Source organism: Emys orbicularis, chromosome 5 (assembly GCF_028017835.1).
Source record: "Emys orbicularis isolate rEmyOrb1 chromosome 5, rEmyOrb1.hap1, whole genome shotgun sequence".
Classification (NCBI taxonomy): domain Eukaryota; kingdom Metazoa; phylum Chordata; order Testudines; family Emydidae; genus Emys; species Emys orbicularis.
The window spans coordinates 10,544,017-10,557,344 of NC_088687.1; the positions used below are offsets into that span (position 1 = coordinate 10,544,017).

The 13,328-nt window shown below is 44.6% G+C and overlaps 1 protein-coding gene across 1 annotated transcript in view; it reads right to left on the reverse strand.

Annotated features, from left to right (window-relative positions):
- GSR (glutathione-disulfide reductase) overlaps positions 1 to 13,328 on the reverse strand; it is a 40,527-nt gene that overhangs the window by 16,961 nt on the left and 10,238 nt on the right. The window contains exons 5-7 of the mRNA XM_065404839.1: positions 12,399 to 12,546; positions 7,884 to 7,938; positions 6,199 to 6,298 (exon numbers count right to left, since the gene is read on the reverse strand). Of these exons, the coding sequence (XP_065260911.1) occupies positions 6,199 to 6,298; positions 7,884 to 7,938; positions 12,399 to 12,546 (303 nt within the window). The remainder of the gene's footprint in view (positions 1 to 6,198; positions 6,299 to 7,883; positions 7,939 to 12,398; positions 12,547 to 13,328) is intronic.

Genomic DNA, 13,328 nt, shown 5'->3' on the forward strand with positions numbered 1-13,328 from the left:
ACTACTTTAGTGAAAAAATGGTTATTAACCTTACATCACTACTGTTCTTTGAGAGGTGTTGCACATGTCCATTCCACTCTTAGTGTGTGTGCGGGCGCACAGTTGCCAGAATTTTTCCCCTTAGTGGTACCTGTTGGGGTGGCTCAAGCACACTTTGCTGGTGCTGGTATGAAGGGCCAGCAGATCGTGAGCCCCCTCAGTTTCTTCTTTCTAGAGACTCCGATGAAGAGGGGTTGGGGGGGAGGGGGGGGTCGTGGAACGGACGTGTGCAACGCATCTCGAAGAACAACAATTACGAAAGGTTAGCAGCTGTTTCTCTTCTTTGAGTGATTGCACATGTGCATGCCACTGTTGGGGACTCCCAAGCAGTTAAACAGACACTGGGATCGGAATCCGTGCACACACAGAATGTAGTACAGCTCAACAAAATTTGGCATCATCTCTTCAGTATTGGCTGATGGTAGGGTGAGCAGACAGCAAACGTGAGAAATCGGGACAGCGGGTGGGGGGTAATAGGAGCCTATATAAGAAAAAGACCCAAAAATCGGGACTGTCCCTATAAAATCAGGACATCTGGTCACCCTAGCTGATGGGGTAATGGAAGGCGAAAGCGCACACCAATGACCAGGTAAGCTGCTTTACAAACATCCTTAATAGGGCCTTTTTTGAAGTTGGGGGAAGGGATGCAGGGGTCTGCCACAGCCCATTAACTTGATCCAGAATGCCCTCACTAAGGCAGGGCCACTCTGGAAGACCTGCAATGCTAAAATATTGACCAGATGGTGAGAGGATTCTTTACCTTCCTCTACCTGTATGCCCAGACTTAAGGCCACCCTCTAACAATTCTTGGTGTGCCTTATAGTCATCTGGTGCAGGCAACATGCCCACTCCTGAGACTGCATCATCACGGGAGGAGGAAGAGGATGTCAGAACTGGCTGCAGATGCTCTTCTTCCATTTCTTGATCTATAGGGTCTTGTTGAGCTGGCTCTTGATGTCCTGTATTGGGCTTGGTACTGGAGTCAGGAATCGGTGCGGTCTAGTGGGTAGGTGCCACATGCCTTTCCGATGCCACGGAAACCAGGGAAAGCCCCCTTGGATTCCAAAGATGCCATTCGACCGGCATAGGCCCCCAGTGACCTCCTGGCCAACCACTCGATGGTACTCCTGTGACCCGATCTATGGAAGGGTAGAAACATCTAGAGGAGGGATAGCAAATGTGACTCAAAAGGATGGGAAATATAGGACCCGACACTTGATTCACAAGATAACTCTCCTTCCACTGACCATGGATGCACCGTTCTAGACAGAGCCAGCGACTGGTGCCAAGGTGCAGAGGCCCACAGAGAAGTTGTGACGTTGTGCAGTCTATATGGTTTTATAAAAACTTGATAATAAGTCAATATAATGTAACTGGGATAGTTTTAGAGAAAAATACGGTAATAAGTGAATGTAACGTAACTGGGATATGCTTCATGCAAAAGATCTCTTGTAAGGTATCATTACAAAACTTATAATCTACTGAGTATGATCATCTGATTTGTATAAATGTACCACTCTTGTATCTAAAACTAGAAATATAAAATGTAACTCTGAGGGCCTATTGTAATTATGTAAAGTGTGGGCCATTAATGATGGTTTGGAATCTTGATGACTCCCATTGTCTGCAGATGGCTGTTTACCTGTGAGTCTCCCTGTATATGTGTGTGCTGGCAAGTGAGTAATGAAGTCTTGCAGTGACATGTGATCATGTCACCTGAACTGGAATCCATCTTTAACCTGGTGCTTTTCCAGTGAGGGGGGGGTGGAAACCCAGAGGGACAAAGGGTTCCCGCCTTATGCAAAAGATATATAAAGGGGTGGAACAGAAGAGAGAGGAGAGGAGCCATCATGAAGAATCCCCTAGCTATCACCTGAGCTGGAACAAGAGCTGTACCGGGGAAAGAATTGTGCCCAGGCCTGGAAGGTGTCCAGTCTGAGAAAAACTTACTGAAGCATCTCTGAGGGTGAGATTATCTGTATTCAGTTTGATTAGACATAGATTTGCGCATTTTATTTTATTTTGCTTGTGACTTACTTTGTTCTGTCTGTTACTACTTGGAACCACTTAAATCCTACTGTCTGTATTTAATAAAATCACTTTTTATTTAGTAATTTACTCAGAGTATGTATTAATACCTGAGGGAGCAAACAACTGTGCATATCTCTCTATCAGTGTTATAGAGGGCGAACAATTTATGAGTTTGCCCTGCATAAGCTTTATGCAGGGCAAAACGGATTTATCTGGGTTTAGACCCCATTGGGAGTTGGGCATCTGAGTGCTAAAGACAAGCACACTTCTGTGAGCTGTTTTCAGGTAAACTTGCAGCTTTGGGGCAAGTGATTCAGACCCTGGCTCTGTGTTGGAGCCAGACTGGAGTGTCTCGCTCAGCAAGACGGGGTGCTGGAGTCCTGAGCTGGCAGGGAAAACAGAAGCAGGGGTAGTCTTGGCACATCAGGTGGCAGCTCCCAAGGGGGGTTCTGTGATCCAACCCGTCACAGAAGTAAACATTGCAAGTTTTCCCTTTGACCGTACCAAAGGGCAAGCTGCCAGTGGTACATAAAGCTGGCATGGTACTGAGCATTGTAGCAATCCTGCTGGTTCTCCTGTGTCCACTGGCACTGACAGCATCAACTCTTGTACTATTGGCAATACTGGCACTGACATGGTCAGGAGGACCCTGGCAGCTGCAAATGCCTCTGGTGTGGTCCGTACTGAGACAATGTCGGTACGGTGTGGTGCCACAGATGTGGAAGGAGCTCCTTCTGGCTCTGGACTCGACGGAACCTGCTAGGCACCAGAGTCAATGGTGCCATCTTGTGCAGTACCGAAGCAAAGGAATGCCTAGACTTCGACAGCATTCTACTCTTTTCCCCCATGCTTAGCAGAGTTTGGTGCCGAGGACCTTCCTCTCTTGGCAGTCTGCTTCTTATGCTTCTTCTTAGGCACTGGAGATAGCGAATGGTATTGGGACTCAGGCACGGTAGGAGGCGCACTCTTTCCCGACACCGAGGCATTCAGTGCCGAGTCTGACTGGCCTGGATCAGATGCAGGTCTCAAGGCTGCCTCCATGAGCAGAAACTTGAGCATGGCTTCTCAATCATTCTTCATGTGACGCTTAAAGTCTCTGCAAATTTGGCAATGCTCCCCAATACGAGCTTCCTTAGGGCACTTCAAACAACTTGAGTGCAGGTTGCTCATGGGCATAGCCTTATTACAGGAACTTCAGGGCTTGAATCAACTGGGAATCAACCAAAACCCTCAGATGGGGTAAAAACCGAACTAAACACTAATAACCTTAATGCTGGTGCCAGAAGCATGCGGCAGCACAGGGCACTTGAGCCACCCCCATGGGTCCCACCGAGGGAAAAATTTCTGGCAACTGTGCGTGGGGTGTGCACACACCAAGAGTGGAATGCTCACGTGCAATCACTCGAAGAACTGATTTTGCTCAAACTTTTTTTTAAAAGTCCCGAACTGAGATAAGGCAAAGAAGGTGTCAGCCCAAACACATGCTCTTCTAATGAGATCCATTGCGTATGGGTGTCTGTGCAGGAATGTGCTTTGTTCATTGTGGGTATGTCCACGATAGGCTTTTCTCCCAAAGTTTCAACTGGGCTAGCAAAGAAAGTGCCCCCAGCAGGCTGCCCTCTGTGCATGTCACTGCCCTGTTGCCCCACCCAAGGCAGCAGAACAGCACTGGTTTTACTCTGTCTGAGTCTCTGACAGTTACAGACTGGGACAAGAATGTCTAAGGCATTTGGGCCAACAGCAAATACTTTTGTCCTGTATCCTTATAATTTCCTCCTCCTTCTCTTAAAAAACTAGGACATTAAATAGAAATGATAATGGTGAATTAACCATTATTAAAGAAGTTGCACAGTCAAAATCAGAGTCATGAAATGCAGAGGTTAAAGACAAGCTGTAAAAGGAAAAAAAAAAACAAGGATTTTCTTTGCTTAATTCTGACATTAGAAATTCAAGTGCTGAGTACTCCAGCAGATACTGTTGACTGGAGGCCTAGGCCTGATCTAAACACAAGTTAAATCAGTTTATCAACCCTGTGATAGTTGGGAGATGTGTGTATCAGATTAGGAATTCCGTTTTTATTTTGTGAATGAGATTGTAACAGTTCTTGTGAATTAGAGCGGACATTTTGTAACAGAACCTGGATCTTGAAAACTGTGACAGAGCCTTCAAGGGACATCAACGCTTAACGACTCTTTACTACAGAAACAATAGGAGTTCTGCTGACAGGGACACTGACTTCGAATGGACCCTGCCTAAAAGCCTGTGGAGAGGAGGGGGTTGGAGCCAGGAAATTCCCCAGTGGAAGTGAATGGGCAAGAGAGTTCAAAGAATGGTTTGAAAGGAGACCGCTCCATGATAGGGGACCATTCCATGGCTACCAATATGGGCTGGTCCCTGCTCTCTGGACGGACACATCTGTTGTGACTGGATTCAACCACTGAATCCCATGCGCCTCTAAGCTTGCGGGTATGGATAGTGACTGGTCACTGTTCCTAGCTAGGTTTCTCAGGCTCCCTCTGAGATGCAGACTCTGTCTGACAGCCTTCTTGGGCAGTGAGACCTTGGAATCAGAGCAACAGCCCACCTAAGCCCCCCGTGCTTAGACAAACTCCCCCCAGACTCCAGCTTGGCTATGTGAGCTCTGATTTCCTAGTTACAACCTTCAGGGACAATGTGGCAGTAAAGCAAGTAACTCAGGCTTTGCAAAGGAGTTTCTTACACTTTACTCTGTAACTCTTTCTTGCTTGTTTCAGATCTATGGAAAACAAACTCCTGAATGCAATCCCCCATCTGACCTCACCACTCCCAAGAGTCCTGGGATTGGTACAAGTCCTTAGGGCTCACCATCCCGCTGGCTTTCCTGCTTCTGACAGTGGACTGGAGGACCCCTTCACAGAGAGCAGCTTCCTTGTAAAACTGTCTGTTCCCTCTCTTACTAATGAGCTTCTGCCGGGGAACATCCAGGCTCCAAAACATACATACATGTGCACACAACTTCTGGGTAGAAAGTCCATTCAAGGTCAGTGGCCCTTTGGTAGAACCCTCATTGTTCCTGTATGGGAGAGTTGTTCAATGCTGATGTCCCTTGAATGCTCTGTCACAGCTTCCCAGACATAACCCTTGCTACAAAATGTATGCACTAATCCACAAGGACTATAATCATACATGGCATTCACAAAACAAAAATGGAATTCCTAATCCAATAGACACATCCCCCAGACTGTCACAGAGCTCTTGTGTGGGCACTCACTTTAGCTAAAGAAATGCAAGGCACTCAGACTGAAGAGCATCCACACAAGGAGGTGGCTCTGATCTAACTACAGCAACTTCAAACCCATTTAATTAAGTTGGTGTAAAATGTGTACAGACACGGCCCCAGTAAAATAACATCACAAAAGTGAGAGGAGTGAATGCTGAGTAACTGACAGACTGTTTAGAGTTCTGTTTTTGTTTACACCTATTTAACGCTAGCGTCTAATGAAAATTTGGGAGGAAGTCTGTGAATAGATTCAACACCCCTTGTGTTGTGGTTAGAAAGCTGACAATGCACATCTCCTGACAACCTCAAGAAGTCTTCCAGCAAAAAAACAGACATGTCATTCCTGTTATTTCTAAAGAAAATAAGAAAAAAACTGACAAAAACCTAGACATTTTTTACATATAGGGCTCAAGTGCAATGTTTAGAAATCCTTTAATAGTGACCTTTAAGGTTCCTACAGGAGTAATAAGTAGCCCACATTACAGACACCTCCTCTAGTATTTTCTATTCTTTTCTGTCTAGCTCAGTATTCTGTTTTAGACCATAACATACAAAACATGCTACATGGCCCAGTTATTACTGGAAGTTTAATTTTTGTATCTCTTGATATTGAGATTTTAACTCTGCAACTTGAATGTTGCATTACAACTTTTTGTATGTTATTTATATTACTAAGTCAAATCAACTTCTCTAAATTCATGTGATCAGCCACAACAAACTGCAAGTTATTCTGCCCAGCAATTTCATTTGGCTCAGAGGCCCAAAATGCGTTCAGCCATTTAGGGCACAGAAAGCATCTATGCTATTTTTAACTGGTACTGAGGATCACTGGAGAAGTAAGCAACAGTGGATATTATGATCTGTTGTACCTTGTCATGACGTATCAGTAAGGATGTCTTTGATCCCAGTGTGGAAAGGATTCCGGCTATCTCCACAGCAATGTATCCAGCACCAACAACAACACTGCGCCTGAGGAAAAGCAGCAAGATCACACATGCAGCATCAGAGATAACAGAACAGACCTTTGGCACTGGTTCTTACTGCTTGAACAAAAGGATAAGGTGTCTCCTGTAATCCAGACATGTCTTGGTTCTGGGACTATTTCACATGTGACTTTGCACCCCACAGCTACATTATATGTTCTTTCCAACGATCTCAGGCTTTAACTCAACGGCCACATATGTTGTAAACCTACTTTATTAACTACATGCTACAAGAAAACCAACTCACAAAATGAGCCATCTTACACTTCATTTTGATGGGGTATTGATATGGTTACCATGACAGTTGTTTTTGGCTCACTTACAAAGCTATGATTTTAAGTCAAGTCAATTTCCCCCCAACCACATAAAGGAAGATTGAAAAGGAAAGCAAGATGCCATTTAAGGGTCAGGCACGGGTGTGTGGCTGCAGAGTGGTTATGCCAAGCAAAAGTTGGCATCCTCTCTTGGGCGGGCAGGGACACTCTTGTCCATTGACATTGGGTCAGGCAGGAGACCAGGGAGTTGGAGGCAGGGTGAGTGAAACAGGCAAAATAGCAGGATCAGCCGAAGCATCCTCAGACAAGCCACCAGGGAGCCTGTACAAGATGCCTGGGCACAATGTCAATCCAGGGGCTGAGGCTCAGTTGACCTGTCAGCCATTATTTTCTGCTCCAAATGGAGAACCTAAGAAAAGCTAAAAGAAAGGCACAGACACCAACACAAAGAACAGGATGCCATGCTCTGGATGGAATCTCTACAGTTTCATATCTTTCCCTCGTTCATGGGAATGAACCAGCCTCTCAGTCTTCCCATAATCCCAAGGGCGCTGTCCATAGGTCTTAAATCATTGCAACCTCCTTCCTAAAGGCAGATTGTCAGCAGGTGGGTTATGTTGTCACAACACACACTAGGGGCCAGTGGTACATGTACTCACTAGCCAGTATTTTAGTCATGGGGACTATCCTTCTGGCTGTGAAGGTTGCATGGGACTCCCATACGGCTTTAACAGTAGCTGGAGAGAATGTGGCAAAGCAGTGCCAAATAAGTCACTCCTGCTTCTCCAAGGGCTTAGACCAGTGTGAACTACTGTCACTGACGACTAAAGCCTTGCAACCCATTATGACCTGACTACAAGTGACAGGTTTGGGTCTGAAAACTACCCAACCTTCTTGGGATCAGGCCAGCTCTCCTCCTGCCCATGGGGTCGGCACAGCAGTGGCTGCGTGCCCTGCTTCTGCCACTCACTGCGCTGGGGAGTGAGTCTGACAATGAGTTGCAATGCCTCTCCACAGCACATGAAAGACAAGAAGCAAAGATTCAAAGAGTCTTGTGCTGCCCTAATGTAGTTATTTTTAAAAAAAAGTCCTGTATTTTAATAAACACAAGGCAAGGGGTCAGACTCACCTCTGTCCTGGCTCTTTCTGATCAGGCCGTTTTGCACAGGAATAAGTTACTGCACAGGGGCAGGGTACAACAAATTGAGTCCTGTGTGCTTTGCTTGGAGCAGCATGCTGAGAGCAGCCTAAGAGAGCAGATTTTGCTACTGAGAGTCTATGTTTTGGTTTGCTTACCTGGGCAATTCTTCAAGTTCAAAAAACCCATCACTGGTGATTCCCAAGCTGGCACCTGCACAGTAAATTTCACACAAACCATGACATGCTCTCTCCCAGTAACAAAACTTCTTTTTCTTAGCAGCATTTGTGCATGTCAACACAACATTGTTTAGTTTAGATTTACATTTCTTGCTGTTAGCATTTATCAGCTTTACACACAAACTAATCCCAAGCATACAAACATTTGACTTGTTTTTAAAGCTCATTTCCCCACTTCAACAGTGGAAGAGAGAGGGCACCTCTTTACTTTGCAAAACTGAGTTTAGGATTGAAAGAAAGTATTGTAAGCAGAGCTTGAAAAACTTACCAGACACCTGCTTGCCAAAGAGACTATATGCCTAAGCACACCATAAGAGCCACGTCCCTAAAGCTATGCAAATTTCATTTGCATTGACACATTTTCATTCTTCCCAATTAATCAGTTTGATCGCCCCACAAAAATCAGCTGAACTCCACTCATTCCTCCTCAAATCCAATCAATTCTGCTCTTTCTACCCCCTCAAAACCCCCAATTCTGTTAACCCCAATCAATGCTGTCCCTCAAAGCATGATTAACTCTGCTCCCTCGTCCCTGTAAAAGAGTCAGTCAGTTCAGTCTTGTCTTCATAGTAAAGAAAGTGTATTTTAACATGTTAGCTCACACATGTTACAGTCCTAGTGTAGTTGTAGTTTTAACAAGGTAAGTTGTAGTTTAACACTAACAGTCACTTTGTACTAGCTGATGGAGGTGAACACTAAGATTGTAATGGGTTACCTATCAGGCTTTAAACACACCTTTTTTCTAGTGCAGGCAGGGCCTAAGAGGCTGCTCTATTCCTTGCCAAAATAACCGAGGGATGTCTACACTCCGAGCTGGGGATGTAATTCCCAGCGTGAGTTGACATACAAGCGCACTCACACACTAAAATAGAGTGTAAGTGTCAGGAGGGGCTAGTCACCCCAAGTACAGACCAGTCCAAGAGGCTAAGCACATATTTGGGGTAGTTAGCTCCTCCCACCACTCATGCCACCGCGGCTACACTCTACTTTTAGCATGCTAGCTCAGCCAGAGCTAGTGCAGGTATGTTTTTTCAAGCTGGAATTTACACGTCTGGCTCAAAGTGTAGACATACTCTTAGAGGTACCAGTGCTGATATGCTCCTTATCTTTCCTCTTCCTTGGGCTAAAGAAAGAGCAGTGCAGAAAGCTGTTCCACTGTCTTCAGTCCCCCTCCTTTCCACAGAGGGAGCCAGTAATTCCTCAGCTCCATTCACTCACGAAAAAATCTCTACGTACCTCATGCAAGTTGGAGAGTTTGATTTTCAGGCTGTGGTTTTAAGTAACAAAACAGGGAAAGGTAGAGCAGATACTAAAACCTGACTGATGACCTCTAATTTCTTTTCCCCCTTAAAAAACTAAACCAAAATAACACATTAAGATTATAATGAAAGGGTTTCCAAATATTTTTATTGAGGACATTCAGAAGGTATGTAAGGTTTCAAAACTACTAAGATCAATACCAGTTTTGCTTCTTTATAATATGTAAAGAAGGATTTTTTATTTTCTATTTTTTTTTTAAACCTTAAAATCATCAGGGATGTCCAGACTGATTTCATTCTGTGGGAGGGCTTCCTAGAATTCTCAGGGGAGGTGTAATGAGAGCGTTCACACCTTCAGTAAAGTGGGAAGGGCCTTAAATTTTTAACAAAGACTTCCCACCTCTCAATTGTTAGTCAGCGAAGTTAAATAAGTGTTAATAAAAAAAAAGTTTCAAGCAGGGACTAGAAATCCCTTTGCTCAGCTTTCTAGCTCTGGAATGTTGATACTAGCTCTTCAGTCACCATAGAACTACAGTAACTCCTCACTTAAAGTCGTCCCGGTTAACATTGTTACGTTGCTGATCAATTAGGGAACATGCTCATTTAAATTTGTGCAATGCTCCCTTCTAACGTTGTTTGGCAGCCGCCTGCTTTGTCCACTGCTTGCAGGAAGAGCAGCCCGTTGCAACTAGCTGGTGGGGGCTTGGAACCAGGGTGGACCAGCAGCCCCCCATCAGCTCCCCGCTCCCCTAAGTTCCCGGTGCGGCAGCCGCCCAGCAGGCTATCAATTGCCGGCAATTCAGCTGTCCCTCCTCCCACTGCCATGTGCTGCTCCTGCCCTCTGCCTTGGAGCTGCTCCCCGAGACTCCTGCTTACTATGCAGGGGGGAAGGGAGGAAGAGGGGGGCTGTCAGGGTGTCCCCCTCCCCCCTGCTCCTGCACCCCGCTTACCCCATCTTCCATAGAGCAGGGGGGGACATACGACAGGGCTCAGGACGGAGGGAGCTTGCTGGCAGCAGCTGCGGTCTCAGCAAGCTGATCTAATTAACAAGGCAGTGTACCTAAGAGTGGGGTCAGCGTACTTAAAGGGGAAATGCGCATCTCTCTCTCACACACAGTGTGTGTGTCTGTCTGCGATGCTGTCTCCCTTCCCTCCATTACTGCTGCCTTGTAGAGTGTGAGAGTTAACCCTTGAGGGCTCAGCCAATTGCTAATTCATCATTTAGCAGTAAGGCATTCCCTGGGAAATATCCTTCCCTCTGACTCCTCCACCTCAACCAAGCTTCACAATCATCATCACTGTCTACCAGTATTAATTTGTTTAAAACTTATACTGGGTGTGTATGTGTATGTGTATATATAAATATATAAATATATATATATATATATATATATATATATATATATATATATATATATATATATATATATATATATATAAAAAATATAGTCTTGTCTGGTGAAAAAAATTTCCCTGGAACCTAACCCTCTCATTTACATTAATTCTTATGGGGAAATTGGATTCGCTTAACATCGTTTCGCTTAAAGTCGCATTTTTTCAGGAACATAACTACAACGTTAAGTGAGGAGTTACTGTATGATGTCAAGAGTGAAGCCTGCTTGGTGTATGCAGTCCCCTTACTGACACACAGATTGTGCAGAATCTCATCTTTCATTATTATGAAGTACATTTTTAGTCCTCATGGGTGCAAAAAATATGTTTAAAATGTGAGCCAATGCAGTGAGCTCTGCCTGAGACTACAGGGAGCCTGAAACAAGGGCTGAGAGCTGTGAACTCTCCTGCCATCATTAATCTCATTTGAACGTAAACGCTAAAGCCCAGAGATGGCACTTCACAGACAAAGGTAACTATTTTGTTGAGGGTCATTCTAACAGCTGAAACAGGAAATAGATTGAGAAAGAAGCTCTCAAAGTGGTGTGAATTAGGAGCTGCTGCCAGGAAGGAAATACCAAGAGAGGAACAGAGGATACACCCTCAAAGCCAGAGTAAGAAAATAAACAGACAAGAGGCTGGGGAAAGGGAAAAAAACAAAGGGCAGAAACAGCAGGAGTCCTCTCAAAAGGGAGCAGATTCTCCACGCAGTGATACTGAATGTGACAGTAAATAATAACTAAGTTTAATCACTACATAAAGGGCACACTCTACCTCTGATCTTTGTGCAACTCTCATTGACCTCAGTGGGAGAGCCACTGTGGATTAAAAGGAGTATTAGGTTATACATTCAGACCCAGTCCATAAATTTGGAACTCTCTACCAAATGGGTGGGACACCCCTGCCACAGAGCCTTCCAGTCTACTCAGGATCCAATTTTTCTAACAAGCAGGACAAAAAACCCGTTAGGTTTCAGATCTTTCTATATCATAAACAGGCACAAGTGCTCCCTGTCACTCTGCGCACCCTTTGCAGGTATGTCCACCCTCAGCCTGCTAAGTCTGGAACAGTCTCTCTCATTTCCACAGCCATAACAAACCAGAATGCTTTCCATAAAAAATGCAAAGTGATAAAAGCTTCAGGTAGCAAAGTTCAACGTCCATGCTGAACCGAATGCGACTTCTGGGCTGACCTAAATGTTGCATCAGTTCCTTCCTATTTTGTGGAAAGGTATTTTCAGTAAAAGCAGAATTGTTTAAAGGAGAACAAGCTGCGCAAGACCCTACATTTAGTGTCTGACATTCAGTGACATGCATATTGCCCTCATAATAAGCAGATTAGCAGTTTTGAACAGGCAGATCCAATTTGGCTTAAGAGAAAATTGGCAAACACGGTGTCTGTCCAAGTCACCTGTGGAGCTGCTGGAAGCACACCTTACAAACCTTAACTGATGGCACCAAGGATCCTGACCTGGAGCCTCATCCAAAGTTCACTGAAGTCAGTGGGAATCTTTCCACGGACTCCAGAAGGCTTTGGATCAGACCTCTTTCTACGTAGGCCAGAGTTCCATTTATAAGAGGCAGGGAACAGTAGAATGCTGAGAACAAATGTACTTTCTAAGGGTACATTCTATATAGACCACTGAGGACAGAGAGACTAGAGTGTACTGGAGCTACACTATTTGCACTGGAAAAATAGGAAGTCCTATTGTAACTCATATGAAATCTCCTCCCACAGGAGTACTTGCATGCCATGATGTTGATCACATTATTCAAAGACTTACCAGGGATTTCACTGTCATGGGTAACTGATGGTCGCCCACCGGTAGCTATAAGGATGTGGGGAGCTGTGTATTTTTTACCATTGACTTCTACCGTAGGCTCAGGATCAGACGTAAAAGCTGCATGGCCATGAATGGTTTCTATGTGAGCCTATAAAAACAAATTTTAGATTGTATTGTTATTCTATAAATCACAGAACCAGATGCTAGAGAAAGAATGAACCTTTCCTAATTATCAAAGCAGAAAAGTAGTAAGACAGCTCTCAGATACCGCATTTCAATTTCTGAAAAGTGCTACTAATGGCCTACATTTTCAAAAGTGATTAGTGATTTTGGGTGCCCACTCCAGAAAATGCTCAAGAACCACCCTCTAAAAATCAGGCCACTTTACGATATCTCACGTGGGCACCTAAAATCATGAGTCAGTTTGAAAATGTAGGCCTACGCTCATCTAGTAATCTGAAATGTTTGTAAATATAATGGAAGCCTTCAATCTGCATCACAAGCCACTGTATGTTACGGAGAGCTAATGAAGATTAAACTCCAGCCAGCTAAATCACGACTAAGCTGGTAAGAAACAGTTACTTACTGTAACTGTGGCTCTTCTAGATGTGATCCAGACACGTATTCCACGCTAGGTATGTGTGCACCATAGACAGATGATTTTGCCTAGCAGTACCAGTAGAGGGACAGTGCTCATGCCTTGTGGCCAAAACCCGTCCCCTGGCTAGATGAGGCAGTGCCACACCAACCCCCCATGAATTCCTTTGCACCAACTCCCAGAAACTAGACTCGGATGCAAAGGGGATGGAGCGTGGGTTGTGGAATACACATCTGCATCACATGTAAAAAAAAAAAGTCAGTTACAGGAAGTAACCGTTTCTTCTTCAAGTAGATGCAGCCATGTATTCTACTTAGGAGACACAGAAGCAG